The sequence below is a fragment of the Hyperoodon ampullatus genome (genome assembly GCF_949752795.1).
Source record: "Hyperoodon ampullatus genome assembly, chromosome: 19".
Lineage (NCBI taxonomy): Eukaryota > Metazoa > Chordata > Mammalia > Artiodactyla > Ziphiidae > Hyperoodon > Hyperoodon ampullatus.
The window spans coordinates 35,689,467-35,710,780 of NC_136932.1; the positions used below are offsets into that span (position 1 = coordinate 35,689,467).

Genomic DNA, 21,314 nt, shown 5'->3' on the forward strand with positions numbered 1-21,314 from the left:
CATGTGATTTAACTATTTTCTGAACATTGCATGTTTGATTTAAACAACCATGGGTGGTCTGGACCCCTGGACAAGCATGTTTGGGACATGTGGCCAGGGCAGCAAGCCTCACGCTGGTGGTTGTATGTTAAGAGTGGATAAACGTGGGCTTCGAAGTGAAGATCACCTTGGTTCCAATATTGCCTCCATTAATTTTTTATAATTTTAACTAATTATTTTAAAATTGTGGTAGACTATTGTCTACCACAGCCCCTGCGAGCACCATTCTACTTTCTGTCTCTATGAATTTGACTACTCTAGGGACCTTATGTAAATGGAACTGTACAGTAGTTGTCCTTTTATGACTGGCTTACTTACTTGGCATATCCATCTCAAGGTTCGCCCATGCTGTAGCGTAGGACAGAATTTCCTTCCTTTTCAAGGCTGAATAATATTTCATTGTATTGATACACCACATTCTGTTTATCCATTCATCTGTTGATGGTCACTTGGATTACCTTCTACCATTTGGCTATTGTGAATAACGTGGCTTTGAACATGGGTGTGCAAATATCCATTGCCTTTAAAACTATGTACTCCTGGGGAAATTACTTAACTTGTGTGAAACTCTATTTCCTCAAATGAGAAAATGGTACCAATAACACTAACCTCATTGGTCGTGTGGATTAAAAAGCATTTGAGGTAAAGCTCCTAACACCAAGACCAATACATATCGACCACCTAATAAGTGATCTCTGGCCCTCTCCCTCCCGCTCATTGCCCCGTCCTATTTTTCTCATGTCTCCTAGAGACACAGAACAAGAATTGAGAACTGAAACTACAAAGCTAAGTTATAACAGAGTGAATGATGCAGTGGGGGGAGAGGAGCTGAGGCCCATAAAGTGCGGTGGGTGCTGGTCAGACATTCTCCCTGTTGTTCATGTCCCTTGACGTGTGCAGTAACTCCCCCACCATGTACAGATAAAGCCACATGGCAGGTGCAAAGGGTTCTGAAGGTTCCATAACTATCTCAGCTGCTAAGCACCCCACTGCAAATGTCCCATCGTTCCTCAGGAGAGAGAGGTTTTACATTTGTTCTCTGTGGTTCTGGGGCACAGGTAGGAACAAAGGGTAGAAGAGAGCTAAGAGAGGCAGTTTTTGACTAAATGTGAGAAAGACTGTAAAACACAGAGCTGTCTGACAGTGGAATAGGATGCTTGGGAAGCAGGAAGTATTCCAGGAGAGATGGGAGGGTGAACCCCTGGGCTGGTGGGGGAAGGACTCAGGAATGAGTCGGGAGGCTGATGCTTATGATTTCTAATGAGAAAGAAAAGCACATGTCATACTGAGTGAAGCAAGTCGGACAGAGAAAGACAAATATCATATGATATCGCTTATATGTGGGATCTAAAAAAATGGTACAAATGAACGTATTTACCAAACAGAAATAGAGTCACAAATGTAGAAAATAAACTTATAGTTACGAGAGGGGAAATGGGGGAGGGACAAATTGGGAGATTGGGATTGACATGTACCCACTACTGTATATAAAATAGAGAACAATAAGGACCTGCAGTATAGCACAGGGAACTCTACTCAATACTCTGTAATGATCTATATGGGAAAAGAATCTTAAAAAAGGTGGAGATACGTATCCACTTTGCTGATCCACTTTGCTGTACAGCAGAAACTAACACAACATTGTAAAACCAACTGTACTCCGATAAAAATAAAGATTAAAAATATGAAAAAGAAAGAAAATCAGAGACTCAGTACCCAAGCATCTCTCACCGAGACATTTCCTAAAGCGAGAGGACAAACAGGAGAAAACTCCTGGAGGAACCAGGAGGGTAGAAACAATCCACAGCGGCTTAAAACCTGCTCATCACATTTTTTCCCTCTGCATAAATGGCAAGGTGGGAACTTTTGTGCACAGCCACCTACCCCTTCTGGCCAATCTGGGTGACCCGGAGGTCCTCGCCATACTTGTTCTTGATCCATTTGATGCCTTGTAGCTGAGGGTCCACCATGAGTGGCCAGCGCTCACAGCTGAGGAGGATGGTGGCATTCTCCGTGGACATGCGGTCTGCAGGGAGGCCCTTGTTCTGCCAGGCAGCCACGTCGGCATCATCCATCAGCATCCTCAGGGGATCTAGGTTGGGGGTCACTGGGATGGGAACCTGGTGGTGAAGAAAGGCCACACACGCTCAGAACAGAAGCATGCGCTCTCAGATGGGGGTGGGGTCTGCAGCTCACCCAAAGGACAGAAATCCTCTAAAAGCAAGACCAAAATCCCCCTGAGGAGCACTTTCCTGGCTGTGTCATTATTCCTGGAAGCAGGTTTTCTTAACGTCCTGATAGTCTTTTTTCTCTTGATGGATGAACAGCAGCAGAAATTCTGCTCATGTCATCCTCTGTTCTTCAGTAAATTCACCCAAGTCAAATGTCTACCATAAATCATTTGTATCTTAATCAACAGCCTCCATCGCCCTTACCCATGTTAGCAGGGTCATTTCCTGCTACATTTCTATGCTTCACAGACCAGGCCCACACCAGCCCGTACTGACCACCCTCTCCTCTCAGCATCACCACTTGCTGCTGATGCCCAGCTTGCAAAGGACTGCAGACGCTCCCCTTCCCCTTGCCATGGACAACCCCACCCCCTGGAAGGGCTGCTTGAGGACTTCTCCCCACACTGGGAGGCCCAGGAATAAACCACCAGGCCTGGGAATGTCTCCCCTTGGTCTCTGTCCCCCCTGGGAACCGTTCCTTTTCTTCTCGTTGACCTCTCTCAGCTCATTTAATTCTTCTACAAGTAATTGTTTTCATTGGAAACACATATACTTTTTAAAAAACTGGGGTAAAATTCACATTCCCTAACCATTTTAGAGTGCACAAGTCAATGGTATTTAGTACGTTCACGATGTGCAACCATCAGCTCTATCTCGTTCCAAAACATTTTCTTCACCCCAAAAGGAAGCCCCAAGTCTATCAGCAGTCACTCCCTATTCCCTGCTACCCCAAGTTCTTAGGAGTCTCTAATCTGCTTTCTGCCTATACGGATTTACCTATTCTGGATGTTTCACATAAATGGAATCATACAATACGTGACCTTTTGTGTCTGGCTGCTTTCACTTAGAATGCTTTCGAGGTCCACACATATGCCCTTTAACTTCTCCATCTTTCTCTTCTCTGCAGTTTGTCTTCCCAGTTATCTCAGGAAAACCTCTCCAGACTACCTCCTTTCCCTTTTATTACACCTGCTAAGGGTACAAATGGCCAGTGCTATACGCTCGAGCAAACCTCAAAAGGGAAACCAGCCACTGGAGGTTCTTATCCTGGGATCAGAAATGTATTTCAATAGAATTGTTTTCCTTTGTAATCATATGCATTCTACTTTATGCACTAAAAAACATTACTGTGAGAAGGATTCCATAGGTGTTACCAGACTGCCAAAGGGGTCTGTGGCATAAAAATACTTAAGTATCTTAAGATGGGTCACAAATCATGCCTTGGTAAATTTAAGAAAATTGAAATCGTATCAAGTATCTTTTCTGACCACAATGCTATGAGACTAGATTAAATTACAGGAAAAATACTGTAAAAAATACAAACACATGGAGGCTAAACAATATGCTACTAAATAACCAAGAGATCATTGAAGAAATCAAAGAGGAAATCAAAAAATGCCTGGAAACAAATGACAATGAAAACACGATGACCCAAAACCTATGGGATGCAGCAAAAGCAGTCCTAAGACGGAAGTTTATAGCAATATAATCCTACCTCGAGAAACAAGAAACATCTCAAATAAACAACCTGACCTTACACCTAAAGCAATTAGAGAAAGAAGACCCAAAAAACCCCAAAGTTAGCAGAAGGAAAGAAATCATAAAGATCAGATCAGAAATAAATGAAAAAGAAATGAAGGAAACAATAGCTAAGATCAATAAAACTAAAAGCTGGTTCTTTGAGAAGATAAACAAAATTGATAAAATACTAGCCAGACTCAGCAAGAAAGAAAGAGAGAAGACTCAAATCAATAGAATTAGAAATGAAAAAGGAGAAGTAACAACTGACACTGCAGAAATACAAAGGATCATGAGAGATTACTACAAGTAAGTATATGCCAATAAAATGGACAACCTGGAAGAAATGGACAAATTCTTATAAATGCACAACCTCCCAAGACTGAACCAGGAAGAAATAGAAAATATAAACAGACCAATCACAAGCACTAAAATTGAAACTGTGATTAAAAATCTTCCAACAAAAGCCCAGGACCAAATGGATTCATAGGCGAATTCTATCATACATTTAGAGAAGAGCTAACATCTATCCTTCTCAAACTCTTCCAAAATATAGCAGAGGGAGGAACACTCCCAAACTCATTCTACGAGGCCACCATCACCCTGATATCAAAACTGGACAAAGATGTCACACAAAAAAGAAAACTACAGACCATTATCACTGATGAACATAGATGCAAAAATCCTCAACAAAATACCAGCAAACAGAATCCAACAGCATACTAAAAGGATCATACACCATGATAAAGTGGGGTTTATCCCAGAAATGCAAGGATTCTTCAATATATGCAAATCAATGTGATAAACCATATTAACAAATTGAAGGAGAAAAACCATAGGATCATCTCAATAGATGCAGAAAAAGCTTTCGACAAAATTCAACACCCATTTATGATAAAAACTCTCCAGAAAGTAGGCATAGAAGGAATTTACTTCAACATAATAAAGGCCATATATGACAAACCCACAGCCAACATTGTTCTCAATGGTGAAAAACTGAAACCATTTCCACTAAGATCAGGAACAAGACAAGGTTGCCCACTCTCACCACTATTATTCAACATAGTTTTGGAAGTTTTAGCCACAGCAGTCAGAGAAGAAAAAGAAATAAAAGGAATCCAAATAGGAAAAGAAGAAGTAAAACTGTCACTGTTTGCAGATGACATGATACTATACATAGAGAATCCTAAAGATGCTACCAGAAAACTACTAGAGCTAATCAATGAATTTGGTAAAGTAGCAGGATACAAAATTAATGCACAGAAATCTCTGGCATTTCTATATACTAATGATGAAAAATCTGAAAGAGAAATTAAGGAAACACTCCCATTTACCATTGCAACAAAAAAAAATAAAATACCTAGGAATAAACCTACCGAAGGAGACAAAAAACCTGTATGCAGAAAACTATAAGACACTGATGAAAGAAATTAAAGATGATACAAACAGATGGAGAGATATACCATGTTCTTGGATTGGAAGAATCAGTATTGTGAAAATGATTATACTATCGAAAGCAATCTACAGATTCAATGCAATCCCTATCAAACTACCAATGGCATTTTTCACAGAACTAGAACAAAAAATTTCACAGTTTGTATGGAAACACAAAAGAACCTGAATAGCCAAAGCAATCTGGAGAAAGAAAAACGGAGCTGAAGGAATCAGGTTCCCTGACTTCAGACTATACTACAAAGCTACAGTAATCAAGGCAGTATGGTAGTGGCACAAAAACCAAAATATAGATCAATGGAACAGGATAGAAAGCCTAGAGATAAACCCATGCACCTATGGTCACCTTATCTTTGACAAAGGAGGCAAGAATATACAATGGAGAAAAGACAGCCTCTTCAATAAGTGGTGCTGGGAAAACTGGGCAGTTACATGTAAAAGAATGAAATTAGAACACTTCCTAACACCATACACAAAAATAAACTCAAAATGGATTAAAGACCTAAATGTAAGGCCAGACACTATCAAACTCTTCGAGGAAAACATAGGCAGAACACTCTATGACATACATCACAGCAAGATCCTTTTTGACCCACCTCCTAGAGAAATGGAAATAAAAACAAAAATAAACAAATGGGACCTAATGAAGCTTAAAAACTTTTGGACAGCAAAGGAAACCATAAACAAGACGGAAAAACAACCCTCAGAATGGGAGAAAATATTTGCAGATGAAACAACTGACAAAGGATTAATCTCCAAAATATACAGGTAGCTCATGTAGCTCAATATCAAAAAAACAAACAACCCAATCCAAAACTGGGCAAAAGATCTAAACAGACATTTCTCCAAAGAAGATATACAGATTGCCAGCAAACACATGAAAGAATGCTCAACATTACTAATATTTAGAGAAATGCAAATCAAAACTACAATGAGGTATCACCTCACACCAGTCAGAATGGCCATTATCAAAAAATCTACAAACAGTAAATGCTGGAGAGGGTGTGGAGAAAAGGGGACCCTCTTGCACTGTTGGTGGGAATGTAAATTGATACAGCCACTATGGAGAACAGTATGGAGGTTCCTTAAAAAACTAAAAATAGGGCTTCCCTGGTGGCACAGTGGTTGAGAGTCCGCCTGCTGATGCAGGGAACACGGGTTCATGTCCCAGTCTGGGAAGATCCCACATGCCGTGGAGCAGCTGGGCCAGTGAGCCATGGCCGCTGAGCCTGCGCGTCCGGACCCTGTGCCCCACAACGGGAGAGGCCACAACAGTGAGAGGCCCGCGTACTGCAAAAAAACAAAACAAAACAAAACAAAACAAAACCTAAAAATAGAACTACCATATGACCCAGAAATCCCACTACTGGGCATATACCCTAAGAAAACCATAATTCAAAAAGAGTCATGTACCACAATGTTCATTGTAGCTCTTATTTACAATAGCCAGGACATGGAAGCAACCTAAGTGTCCATCAACAGATGAATGGATAAAGAAGATGTGGCACATATATACAATGGAATATTACTCAGCCACAAGAAGAAATGAAATTGAGTTATTTGTAGTGAGGTGGATAGACCTAGAGTCTGTCATACAGAGTACAGTAAGTCAGAAAGAGAAAAACAAATACCATATGCTAACATATATATATGGAATCTAAAGGAAAAAGAATGGTATGAAGAACCTAGGGGCAGGACAGGAAAAAGATGCAAATGGACTTGAAGACACGGGGAGGGTGGAGGGTAAGCTGGGACGAAGTGAGAGAGTGGCATGGACTTATATATACTACCAAAATCGATAGCTAGTGGGAAGCAGCTACACAGCATAGGGAGATTAGCTCGGTGCTTTGTGACCACCTAGAGGGGTGGGATAGGGAGGGTGGGAGCGAGACGCAAGAGGGAGGAGATATGGGGATATATGTACATGTATAGCTGATTCACTTTGTTATACAGTAGAAACTAACATACCATTGTAAAGCAATTATACACCAATAAAGATGTTAAAAAAATTAAAAATAGAACTACTAAATGATCCAGGAATTCTACTTCTGGATATATATCTGAAGGAAATGAAATCACTATCTCAAAGAGATATCTGCACCTCATGTTCGTTGCAGAATTATCCACAATAGCCAAGCTATGGAAACAACCTAAGTGTCTCTCAACGAATTAATGGATAAAGAATCATGGTGTGCATATACATATATATATATATATATATATATGACATATGAATCATATATATATGTACGTATATATGTGAATGACACATATACCATGGAATATTATTGAGCCATGAGAAAGAAGGAAATCCTGCCATTTGCAACAACATGGATGGACCTTGAGGGCATTATGCTAAGAGAAATAAGTCAGAAAGAGAAAGACAAATATTGTATGATCTCACTTATATGTGGAATCTAAAAAAGCCAAACTCACAAAAACAGAGTGTAGAATGGTAGTTGCCAGGGGCTGGGGGTGGGGGAAATGGGGAGATGTTGGTCAAAGTGTACAAACTTTCATTATAAGAAAAGTTCTGGGATTCTAATGTACAGCATGGTGATTATAGTTAATACTGTATTGTACACTTGAAAGTCTCTAAGAGAGTAGATCTTAAATGTTCTCATCACAAAAAAGAAATTGTATTGTGTGAGGTGATGGAAGTATTAACTAAGCTACTGTGGTAATCATTTCACAATATATGTGCATCAAATCAACACATCGTACATCTTAAACTTACACAATGTTACATGTCAATTATATCTCAATAAAGCAGAAAAAAATTATTTAAAAAAATTCTTAAGAGCCGCAAACAAAGCCAGAAAAACCCTCGCTGGGCGGCCACTGGGCTCCTCGTCTTCATTCGCTCAGCTAATGATCGTCCTTTCAAAAATTTCCTTTTCCACAAGTGTTCAAGGAGAATAAATAACAGCTTCATCTTTTGTTTATTTCCCAATGCTGTAACAGTTTTTAAACCACTGTTCAGCAAATCATCAGGTGAATGAGATTTTTTGAGCTGATCTGTTAAGCCAACCACCACTAGACAGTATGGGCTTTGTGTTCCAAGGAAACACCTACAAATGAATTCTAGAATATAACCCTTACTGTACGTGGTGAACTTTCTGTGCTGACTCTCACGGCAGCTGCTTTTTATGACTCTCATCTCATCCACTGGACTATGTTCTGCCAACATCCTGGTCTTGAGTGTCTTCTGTACCTCCTGCCAGTGGCATGTAGGGCAGGCTGAAGACTCGGTGAATATTTGTGCATTGAGGACTGTGAGTGCTGTGAAAGTGTCAAGATGTAACACATCCTGAACCCTCTTCAGTTGGGAACTAGCATTTCCCCATTTCATCATGTCAGCGTAGAGGGAGGAGTTGGGAGTAAAGTCCTCCCGCTCACACTGAGAACTGGGTACACATGACCAAAGTAGATAAGCTGCTTTCATAAAGGGTGTCTGTGGGTCACAGACACAGACGGGGGAGCTTTGGGGCCCGGTAACAAGGTGCGGTGCAGCACAAGAGCAGGAAGGCTGGAGGGAGATACAGGATACGTTTGGGGCCTCTCGGGTTTTGTAGTTTTGAGGAGGGTCAGGGGACAGCCTGGGGGCGGTGGACCAGAGTTCCCATGCAGACCCAGGAAGAGGAGAGGTGCCGTGCTCAGGTGGCCTGGAGGGCAGTGGAGGACAGTGCAGGGCAGTGTGGAAGGGCATGGGTGCACAGGTCTCCCTCCTGGGTCTCAGCGGTCACTAGGGGATACTCAGGCGGTCGTGGGGGGAAGAACGCAAGGAGGGACTCAGAGGTTTGGGTTATTACTGTCACATGAGCTCCCTGGTCCCCACAGGCTGGTGGTGTCAGGACAGATGTGGTCTGGACTTACCTGCAGCTGGCTCAGGTAGGGTCTCCAGGTCCCATCCATGAGGCTCTGCCGGTATTTCTTTGTAAAGAAGCCCAGGTACGAAATGAAAGCCGCAGTAAGTAAAATGTCTCCACATAATTTCCTTTCCTGTTGTTTGAAGTTCTGCACAGCTTCTGTCCACCTCACGTTTTCAGAGGCCAGTCCTCCCACCTATCATTTCAAAGAGCAGAGAGGGGAGAATACACGTCATACCACAGGCTACAGAGCCACGATTCAGCCACAGAGAATGCATGGCACACGCTTCACAGCCGGAGACTCAGGACATCATTTATGTGGCCCTTCTGATCAATGGGGGGGGGCGGTTTGTACCGGCTGCAGTGAACACTGCAGTCAACGAGCCCCTGTTCTCTGCTCTGCGTTACGTGGGCTGTGGAGAGACAGGTCCTGAATGCAGCCTTCCAGGCTCTGCCCTTGACAGGTGTGGAGATGAATACGCCCACCTAGAAGGGCCGTGAAGAGGATTTAGTGTGACCATGTGTGTTCATCACTTGGTACCGTGTCTGGTCCTCAAAACGTAACAGAAAATCATGTACCTCTCTCTTCTCCTCCAAATGCTGGAGATGTGAAAATAAATAAAATCAATTGCACTATAAATAATTCACAGTGGGTGGGGAGATCGGCGTGGTAATTAAGACACGGAGTCAGATGCACTGGAACATGGGTGTGTGCAAAGTACCAAGACTGCAGAGCAGGGTGCGACTCTGCGGGGCCCACGTTGGGGGGCGCCCTCTCCCAGAGGATAGACATTGTCTACAGAGGACTGTGAGGTGGGCTGTTCAGTGAAGCTCGGCTTCTGTGCTATGACTGATCCCTTTTTCTTCCTGGAAAGATGGCATCCTAGGATGGCAGAGCTGGGAGACCTGAGGGACTTGCCCACCGACCATTCCCATGTCATCTTAGATCACACAGATAAAGACCAGAAAGTCGAAGTGTCCTGTCTTCTGACACTTCAACCACCCCAGGTTGGTGGGGGCAGGGATGGCTTCAGAGCTGACCTGTCCTGAGTCCTAGAGCAGAGCTCCACCTGCCACCTACGAGGACCAACTCAGAAAAGGCCCCAGCCGGGCAGAGAAAGACCGCAAAAATTCTGGAAATCAAACAGGGAACTGAATGGAAGACAGGCCAGCGGGGAGGTCCTGACTGCTTCCTGCACGTTACTGGACGAGCTGTCGGTAGACTGCACCATTCAGTGAAGACGATCATCTCAAAGCTCTGCAGCAGCAGGTTCAACAAACAAGGGCACAGACACACCTGAGGCTTCACCTCTTGTCACTGGAGCACGACCGATTCAGTGACTGTTATGACTAATTTCTCCCTGAACTAGGAAACCTGGCTTTGTTATATACATAAATGGGGGCTGGAATAAATGTGAAAAGGGATCGATTCCACTTCCTTTCGCTGGGGAGGAAGGTGCTGTAAAAGGCTGTTGATAAAGAGAAATCACATCCTGTGGACACTGCTTTGCAGGCTCTTAGCTGATTCATGATGAGAAATATAAGCCATGGGGGATTAGAAAGGCTACACATCCCCTGACACTCCTCTCATCAGGAGCTGGTGTCTGTGCTCCCTCTCCCTGGATCTGTCACTGCTTTGACCAGTAGAACGCAGAGGAAGGACATTGAGCTGGCTTTTGTTCCCAGGCCTTAAGAGAGTGGGACCTTCTACTTCCTGCCCTTGGAACACTTGCTCTTAGAGCCCTGAGTGGCCGTGTAAATGACTGTCCTGCTGGAGAGACCAAGGTTATGGTCAGCAATGTTCAGGGTCAACCATCTGTCTTGTTCTTTTCTGCTTCTATCTCAGTGCCTCATCCTGTCCACACCCTTATTATCAAATATCCCACAGGTAAGAGCTTCAGGGTTTGCCTGTCGAATGCTAGCTTTGTCCTTTAACGCTCCCTCTGGCCGATGCACTTGTATGTAAGCACGTCACACCTTTCGTAAGCTTCCTGATCCATCCAGTGCCCCATCCTCCCGACCATTCCTGTGGGAAATCTCCTTTGACCAGACCAGGGTGTGCATTCACGCTTTTCTCAGGAGTCAGTCCCTGCAGCCCAGAGCATTTTATTATTTGCCCCCCAGTCAAAGGGGCACTCAGCTGCTCATCTATTAATATTTTGCACCTCTGCGGCACCTGACAAGCTCAGCTCGTGTAATTAAAGTCCGCCGAAGAGGCTCACACTCACCAGGCGGTTTGCAAGGGAGATGGTGCCTGCAGTCGCTTCAGCTTCTTGCTGACATTTGAGTTTGTCAGCTGTTGCTTTCTCAAACTTGGCTGTGAGTTTGGCCAGGTTTTCATTAAGGTGCTGTTTGGGAAGGAACACAACGTCTATCAGTAGTTCCAGTGCTTCAGAGACAGGGTTCACGGGTAGGGGATTTTTAAGGAAGGCCTCCTGGGGGGAGCTGTAAGGGACTGGGGAAGGCAGGCAGGGAGGGGAAGGAAGGCAAACTAGGGGGGCCCTCACGTGGATCCCAGTGGAAGTCGAGGGTCCCGACGCAAGTGAGAGAACTGAGCTTTTCTATCCAGCACCTTAGTCGTTGGTCCAGGACCAGGATGGGTGACGGACAAGGAGGGAGAGGCTTAAATTCTGTCTCTCCCCGTATTGGGGAAAAGGGGTTCCAGTAGCCTGACAAAAAAGTACAAGTTCTGCTTTTAGAAGCAAAATCTCACTGAACCCTGGGGAGGCCTGAAAATGGCCAGTAGGATCCCGGGGTGGGGGTGCTGGGAGGAGCACACACCGTCTGCTGCAGCTGGTTCGTGGGTTGGAATTGGGCTGTCTGCAACCTACATCTGCCCTTTGCTTTTTTTTTTTAATTAAAAAAATAAATTCATTAAATTTATTTATTTATTTATTTATTTAGGCTGTGTTGGGCCTGTGTTGCTGCGCACAGGCTTTCTCTAGTTGTGGTGAGCGGGGGCCACTCTTCGTTGCGGTGAACAGGCTTCTCACTGCGGAGTGCAGGCTTTAGGTGCATGGGCTTCAGTAGTTGTGGCTTGAGGGCTCTAGAGCGCAGGCTCAGTAGTTGTGGTGCATGGGCTTAGTTGTTCCACGGCATGTGGGATCTTCCCAGACCAGGGATCGAACTTGTGTCTCCTGCATTGGCAGGCGGATTCTTAACCACTGCGCCACAAGGGTAGTCCCCTCCCTTTGCTTTAAGGTCCCAGGAGTGCAAGACAACTTCACTTGACCTCATCGATTCTCTCCAATTATCCCGAAGTAGAGGAACATTTTAAAAAAAGACATGGTTTCAATTTTTTCTAAATTTATCAAGAATTCAGAATTCAAGTGCACAGTCTTTGCTGCCGCCATGATGCATATCTGCATACACAAAGACACCTGGGCACATGGCAGACACCTCCAGATATGTCTCATGTCCATGCAATAACAGGGCTTCAGGCTGCTTTGTCAGTCATTACCAAGTCACAAGAGAAAGAAAAGAAGGGCCAAGTTTATATAGCCAAGCAGCTTAAGAACTAGGAGGTGAGCCATCCAATTAACAATGGCAGGCTGGCCACATTCATTTACTCCTCTTCTTCCCGAGACTTCTCTAAAATGGTTACGAAGCAGTTTAAAAAGTCATAAGCCCATAACATCAAGCAAATATTGAGGGCCACTGGAGGGTGAGGGATTCCAATAGATCTATGGAAGACCACAGACAGAGCAGTGGAAAGGGCTGGAGAAGGGCAGGGGACACTGCAACGTAGAGCAGAAGCTGAGCAGCTCTGCAGAGCCTCACATACACTGGGGATTTGGAAATGTCAGGTGAGCTGCAGGGGGATGTTGAAAATAAGACGGTCAATTGGAAGCCTTCTGATCCTCCACCCCACATCTCCATCCCCATGCAATGCCACCAGGCACCTGTGTCACCAGCAGGAGAGTCAACAGTGGCAGAGAAAGGATACCATGTTCTGGCATTTAAGATGCATCCAGCAAACTAATGCATACAGAATGGATAAACAAGGTCCTATTGTATATAGGGATCTATATTCAAAATCCTGTAATAAACCATAATGGAAAAGAATATTAAAAAGTATGTATATACATATATATATAACTGAATCACTTTGCTGTAGAGCAGAAATAAATACAACAAGTAACAGGATGCATCCACCATAACTCATCTGATCTAGAAAACAAATTCTGCCAGATCTGCCCTTGTCTGCAGAGCTATACTCAGCTTTCGCTCACTACTCTTGTAAACATGAAAGGACAAGAAGACATTTGATTAAAGCCTAGATTAAAGGTAAACAAGAAGGAAAAAATGACCTGGGAAAAAGAGAGAACTTCAGTCAAAAAAATAGCAACAAAGCATAAAACCCTTCATAATTAGTTTCTCCGGGAGATTCAAGATGTTTCATCCATAAAACAAGAGGATGCTAATAAAAGGAAAAGAGAACAACAACAAAGAAAACTTGTGGAAATAATCTTTATTGTTAATGTAAAAATAATAAATTCAATAAATTAAAAGATGAATTTGAGGAAATCTAGATAGAATAAGAAAGGATAAAGTGACAAAAAGATAAGAGAAAATAGATGACCCATCAGAAGGTCCAATACCCTACCAATATGCATTCCAGAAAATGAGATTAAAAAGGAAACAGAAGGGAGATATAAAATCACCTTGTGGAACTGAAGAAAATAAGTCTCTGCATGCCAAGCACAATGAATAAAAAAAAGAATGGCAGCTAAGCACATCAATGTAAAGTTTCAGACACCAAAAATAAAGAAAAAATTGAAAGACTTCCAGAAAGGCAGAAATACAGTGTATCCAGACTGTTCATCAGACTTCTCACCAGACAAAAAGATAAAGCATTCAGTGTTCTAAGGGAAAAAATTAGCATCAGAATTTAATACGCAGCAAAAAAGTCAATTCAGTTTAAAAATAAAAAGATACGTCCAGACTGGAACATTAGAAAATTTACCTCTTATGTAACATTTCTGAGAAAGTTACTTAAGAACAAGCCATAGGGCTTCCCTGGTGGCGCAGTGGTTGGGAGTCCGCCTGCCGATGCAGGGGACACGGGTTCGTGCCCTGGTCTGGGAGGATCCCACATGCCGTGGAGCGGCTGGGCCCGTGAGCCATGGCCGCTGAGCCTGCGCGTCCGGAGCCCGTGCTCCGCAACGGGAGAGGCCACAGCACTGAGAGGCCCGCATATAGCAAAAAAAAAAAAAAAAAAAAAAAAAGAACAAGCCATAGCAAAACGAGAGAAGAAATCAAGAAAGAAGCCATGGGGTCCAGAAGTCATTGGAACGAACCCAAGAGAGCAGTGAACGTGATTACTCTCCAAAACTGTTTGGAGCTTTGAGTTGGGGACAAGAGAGAAAAGTCTTGGGGGCAAAAGGAGACTCAGTGAAACACTGGATTGACTGGAGGGTTTTAAAAAATAAGGCTATGCCAAAAGAACTAATTGAAGAGAGAGAGAGAAAGAGGGAGAGAGAGAAGAAAGTCCAGGGGGAAAGGTATGTAAGAAAGTAAGTATAACAGCACTGAGATCTTCTATGAACAATATAGACAGGTTCATAGAATATAGACAGGTTCATAGAATATAAACAGAATTTACTGATCTTTTGAATCGGTCAGTGGAGACAGCATGGGACAATTAATTCTGGTTACAGAACACAATGTAGATATGTTCAGTGCTGGTGATTCAAATGCAAAAGTAACGATAAATAATGACAATGAAGTTGGAGAGAGGAGGGAAGGGGAGGAGCTGAAGGAAAGGGTAATAATTTCATCTTGAACACCGAGAGCTCCAAGGAAGCGGCCTCCATATGACTGAACAAGTAGTAAAGGTCACGTCAGAAAAACATAGTTGCTGTAATGATGAGAAGACGGGATGAATGTCTTCAAGCCTCAGGTAGCAGAAAGTCAACTGCCTGAAGAAGATACATCAAGAATAGGGATGCAGCACAGCACGCAGACAAGGGTCAAAAATTCAGATGAGCAGCCCAGGAAGATGAAGTAAACTAGTCAGATGAGTCTAATGTTAAAAAAAAATAGGGGCCGCTGGTGACTGTGACTAAATGCAGCAAAACTCCCTGCTTAAGTGAGAAGCCACTGCTTAACTCCAGGGTCACTTAGTGACATTCAGGACTCTTCTGATTATTATAAGACCGGCCAGAAATCAGATTTTTTGTTTTAAATATTGGCAATTAATTACATCTTTGGCAAACACGTTGTGCAGGCCAAATAAAACACATTGAAGCCACTAGGTAGCAAGCTCTGAGTGGCATCAACAATCAGGAAAAACAGACAAAAGAAGGAAAAGGGTAGGAGACTGTCGTTTTTCATTTGAAGCTCTTCTCTGCTCTCTGATATTTTACTTATGTGTGAGTAAACGCTTGATGAAGATGTCTTCCTTGTTTTTATTACTATTATTTTTATAAATTGTCACGTTCATATGTGTTCTTAATAGAAAAAAATAAAACACAGATAAACAAAACCATCCAAAATCTACCACCAGGAGATAACCACCACTATTCATATTTGTGTGTATTTTAATTATATGTATAAAATCAAGTTGAAGTTACCTTGTAGAATCTGTTTTGAAAGATGGTTTTTTTTTCGCTTTATGCATCTTGAATATAAAAGTCTTTACTTGGAATTATCCTAAGATCCTAAGAAAAGGACTTGGCAGGGGTGTAACTGGAGAGGTCTGGCGATGGCCTCAGGGGCACAGCGGGAGGCACTTTCCTGTCCTGGGTGGGCTTCTGTATTCAGGACGGCTGTTATTGGTCGGGGAGTGTCTGCACTCCTGGGATGTTGATAGGCATGTAGATAAGCAAAGGATGGAGAGGAGGTTGTTAAAAGAGAGATCGGGTTTTTTTCAAAAAATATTTGGGCAGAAGAGAAGTGTCTTCCTAAGGTAGCCAGGCATTTTAAAAATATTCTGATGGCTTCCACAGGTTGAATGGGCCCATCGTGTGCATGTTGGCTACTAAAAAGGTATAAACATTTTGAAAACATTCCCTCTGCACCAAATGTTCCTTTAGTTAAAATAACTTGAGTAAGAAAGAGATCTTTGAAAATGCAGTTCTTGCAACACTTTTCCAGGAGAGACTGAAGAATATGAAAATTATCAGAAGGTATTTTCCCTCCAAAAGCAGTCAAGGGGCTGTTAGTGTTTTGCCCTTGGTATTCTTTCACGTGGGCCACTGTGAGCGTGATTATCAGTAAACTGGTCCATGAATGTCTGGATTTATAAAGCAAACGTACTGAGAGATTCGCTGCTTTGCCAAAGCATCTCTTCTTTATAGAGAGTCTGGCTGCAGGGATCTTTGAACTAGAGCCTTTAACCATAGAATTTAGTCTATTGATCAATAAACCCATGAAACTTGAAGCATGCGGCATGTCTGCAATCTCCCGTTTCACAATTTGTAAAACCCTTTTTATCATCATGAGAAACTTGCAGTAAGAATCTTATTTGCCTGGAATGCACGTGTAGAAATGAAAGGTCCAGGGGATGTTTTGGCTTGAACTTGATCATGGTAGTGAGTGACGACCAGGGCTTGCACGTGATGGCACATGCAGGAGGAGGAGGAGGTGGAGGGAAAGCAGGGGTCAGTGGTCATCGGAACCCTGGGGGTGGCGGCAGCTCCCTGTGTCCCTGTAGGCTGGGCTCTGGGCTTGTGCTGTACATGCCTTCTCTCCTTTCATCCTCACAGCAAAATCATGAATAGCCAAAATGGACTATTATTGTGTCCATTTTACTTCAGGAAGCTGAAGTTTGGGCTCTGGAAAGCCCTTTCTAAAGGTCACCCATCGGTGAATAGCACAGCATGGATTGGAAGGTCTGCTGATGGGTTTTCAGCTGCTATGTCATCCTGCAGGATTCTGATTTCTACCTCTCACTTTGGTGATACCAATTTTAGTGGCAAAGATGAAGTTCAAGGTGTGAATCCAGAATCACCTCCATCCCACAATCCTGGGTGAGGGACATACAATCAAAATATCAGCAAGAGGCTAATAATTTTATATTTATGGCCAAGGGACACCCCCCAACCACCAACCACAATATGCTACATGCTTTTACAAGCTTCTATAAAGCACTGCAGGTAGCATCACACATGCCCTGCAGGCCCACACATCCACACCACTGAGAGTGAGGGGTGCGGACAGTCGCCAGAATGGAAGAGAATGGTGCACAAGGTGGGGAAAGGTGGCTAAAACCTACATTTCAAAGGGGAAAAAGAATCTCCCATTTTTTGAAATTATCTACAAAACAGAAGCAGATTCACAGACTTGTTTCCTATGCCTGGAAAGCCACTTGAACTTCCCAGGCCTCAGTGGTTTCGTCTGTAAGTTGGGAGCAGTAAATCTGTACGTGAAATTTTGCCAGAAATGGATATAAAGTTGATTCAAAGTTTGTTGTGACCGTCCATGAGGAGCATATGACCTCAAAAGCACTTGCTTTCAGGGCTGATTTTGTTAAGTGGGGGAAAATCTTAATTTCAAAGATTAGATCCTTGTGCCAAATTAATTTCGGGTGCTCTTGGGCCTGGAAATCAAAACAGGAAGGGGATTATTTCTGGAACCTAATGGAAGCACCTAGGACGATGATCCATTGATTCTTGCAACGGTTTGCACTTTGGGTCACGACAACCTTGCTAGGGACAGGAATGAAGGCGGAGGGGGGTGGGGCAGGGATGGATTGGGAGGTTGGGATTACCAGATGCAAACTATTATGTATAGAATGGATAAACAACAAGGTCCTAATGTAGAGCACAGGGAACTATATTCAATAACCTGAGATAAACTATAATGGAAGAGAATATGAAAAAGAATGTATATATATGTATAACCGAATCACTTTGCTGTAGAGCAGAAAATAACACAACATTGTAAATCAACTATACTTCAATAAAATAAACTTTAAAAAAATAATCTCCCATTTTTGACCCTTTCTTCTTAACTATCAGATGTGCAAAAATGTTAGATTCATTGTGGCTAATAAGATAGCAGCTGGTTCCATGGATAATACTGTTCATTTATTATATGTATCCATCTGTCATCCTTTCTTTCCTCAGATGAAAAGGAAAAAACCTTTTAGCACCAAGGCATAAACCCTTGGTCCAGTGGATCTGTCTTGTTTGGATTATACAGTGTTTGAGGAAGAAATTATAAAAGTTGCCTCTACTGGGACTTCCCTGGCGGTCCAGTGGTTAGGACTCTGTGCTTCTACTGCTGGGGGCCCGGGTGGGTTCAATCCCTGGTCAGGGAACTAAGATCCCACAAGCTGCGTGGTGTGACTGAAAATAATAATAATAATAATAATAATAATAATAATAAATGTCTTTAAAAAAAAGTTGCCTCTACTGAAAAATTAGGAGATGTGGGGTAACAATTTGGTTTTCTTTAAAAATCAGGGCTGAGGCGCTGGGACCTGGAGGAGAGGCTGTTTGCCTCAGGTGGGGGTCACTTACAGCGATCTTGGCTTTAACAGCCGCCAGCTTCTCCTGGGCGGCAGCGAGGTCCGAGGTGGCCTTGCTCAGTGCTTGGCGCTTGGGTTCCACGTCACAGAACACCTCGTAGAACTTCACAATGTTTATGACCCAAGAGCAGAGGCCAGCGGCTGCGTAGGACTTGGTGGCCACGAACTCGGGATTGAACTCAGGGTCTTGCAGATACGGCTTGATGGCCTTGAGGCAGTTCTCGTGAATGTTCTCCTTGTCAAAGTGGATGAGGGAGTCCAGGAAGCCGTCCACCTTGGCCATGGTGACCTTGGCGGCCTTCCAGCTGCGGTCCTTGGGCACCTTGCCCCCGGGGGCCACGAGAGCCATCACGGCCGCGCTGACGTTGCTGACAGCCGGTGGTGGGGAACCGAAAGATTTCAGCTCCGTCAGGTTGGTCTGGAAGAGAGAGGCAGGTCATTAGAGGAAAACGAATGCCTCTTTTTGTCCTCGGCCACTAATGGAGCCGAGCTCAGAGCGATCAATCTCAAAGGGCCGCTTTGAAGCCTGAGGCAGCCCTCGGAATTTTAAATATCATGACTCATCAGAAGGGAACCAAAGGACTCCCCAGCGGCTTCAGACTTCTCCGAATGGTTAGCCGAGACTCAGCTAGGTTCTCTCAGTGCTTTGACTCGTGGCCCACCAGAAACACAATTTTTTCACATTTAGCTGAAAAATATAAGGATGCCAACATACTCTGAAATATGCAGCATGCCATGAATAAAAGACAAGGTTATTATAAATTAATTTCCATCTTGGATTGAAGAGAAGAGCGCTGTAACTCAACTACTTTTTTTTCTTTAATTAAACTGCCTTGTTCCATGAGCTTGTGCTAACTGCACCTGGCTGTCCTGATAGCAAAGTGGCATTTTCTGCCAAGAAATAATTCAGACAGAAAGCCAGGCACACCCTGTGCCGTCACTGCCTCTGCCTAGACGTGGGTTTGTCCTGTGCTCCAAGTTTCACTTGCTCTAGAAAGATATGGCTAAAAGGGCTGACCCTGGAAAGCCACTTGAACTTCCCAGGCCTCGGTGTTTCCATCTGTTAAGTCGGGAGCAGTAAATCTGTATGTGAAATTTTGTCAGAAATGCATATAAAGTCGATTTAAAGTTTGTTGTGATTGTCCATGAGGAGCATATGACCTCAAAAGCACTTGCTTTCGGGGCTGATTTTGTAAGTGGGGGAAAATCTTAATTTCAAAGATTAGGTCCTTGTGCCAAATTAACTTGGGGTGCTCTTGGGCCTGGAAATCAAAACAGGAAGGGGATTATTTCTAGCACCTAATGGAAGCACCTAGGACGATGATCCATTGATTCTTGCAACGGTTTGTACTTTGGGTCATGACAGCCTTGTCAGGGGCAGGAAGGAAGGACAGCACAGATGTGGCAGATGTGCTCGCATACCTGTCCTAGTGGTTTCCCCTGGGCGAAGGAGGACAAAGTACGAAAATACAATCAGAAACGAAAAGCCCACAATTTAAAAATATTAACAGTTTGTTAAGCATGTTCAACACATTGAATTAAGAAAATATAAAAATGTATAAAGATGAAATTGAATTCTATAACCCAGATACATCATTGTTAATATTTCAATATAATTCCTTCCAGTTTTTTTGAATATTCATATATATCTATACATTAATCACAACTCTGGTTTCGGAGACAGAAAACCTAGCTGAAGTACAAAGGCGTATTTTCTTGCTCATGTATCTGGGGAGGATGGGATGTGAGGACCAGTGGAACTGCGTTTTGAACTGCGTCAGGAGGATTCTCTGGACTCTCTTGTTTCTGCTTCTCCACGTACAGGAGTTTCTTTTTTACAAACCAGCTTCTTCATGTTGCAAGGCACTCGGCTAACCTCTCTGACCTCTACCGGGGTCACTTCCCCAGGCTTTCACTGAGCTCTGGGAACACTCACCTCTTCCCACTTCCCTCTTCGCACCTCAGGACCTCTGCCTGCAACCCTCCTTCCTATGCCATTTGCCTGGCTGACCCCTTCTCATCCATCCAGATCTCAGTTCAGAAGTCCCCCCACGTAGGAAGACCCTCCCCGCCAACCTCCTCTTCCTAGTCACTGCCTATCTGAGCACCCTGGTGATCTGCATAGAACAGAGGGCAATCGGAAAAGGTTACCACTGTTTCCTTCTGGAATTACTATATTCCTCTCCCTCATGCGAACAGGGACCTCATCTCTCTCATTAACCACTGCAGCCCCAGTGCCTAGAACAGAGACTGGCACACAGTAGGTGCTCATCATCAACACGTGTGTTGAGCGATCGAATGAGAGGAAGGGGTGCCGCAGCTCCAGGCTCATATCCATCGCTTTGCAACTAGAAGGGAGGAAGATTCTTTTCCTCCAACGGAAGTCAAAATAAAAAGGTCCTGGGAAATGATCTTGTTCAGTGAGGTAGGGCTCCTGTCACCAGTCACCATGGGGCAGGTGATGTGGCACTAATAGAACACAGGATGCAGGAGACATTCCTCAGAAGAAGGCAGATGTGGTTTTGAATGAGCCGGCATCAGGCACACTCCCCTCCCTGCCTTAGGTCTCTTGTTCTAGCTGATGCCTTGGCCTTGCCTGATCTTCCCAGGTACCTGCCTGATGAATTCGCTCCTTTCCATGTAAAAACTTCTCCCTCTCAAGGAGGCCCACACCCATCACCTTCTTTAATACTGCAACCTCCCACCTCCTCAATCCCCTCCCCAGCTGCC

At 43.6% G+C, this 21,314-nt stretch overlaps 1 protein-coding gene across 1 annotated transcript in view; it reads right to left on the bottom strand.

Moving 5' to 3' along the window:
• Positions 1–21,314, bottom strand: part of DNAH9 (dynein axonemal heavy chain 9) — a gene marked incomplete at both ends in the record, with an annotated part of 297,919 nt that overhangs the window by 58,816 nt on the left and 217,789 nt on the right. Inside the window, 5 exon segments of the mRNA XM_079725653.1 lie at positions 1,869–1,919; positions 1,923–2,159; positions 9,117–9,305; positions 11,338–11,457; positions 18,577–19,002. Coding sequence (XP_079581779.1) covers positions 1,869–1,919; positions 1,923–2,159; positions 9,117–9,305; positions 11,338–11,457; positions 18,577–19,002 — 1,023 coding nt within the window.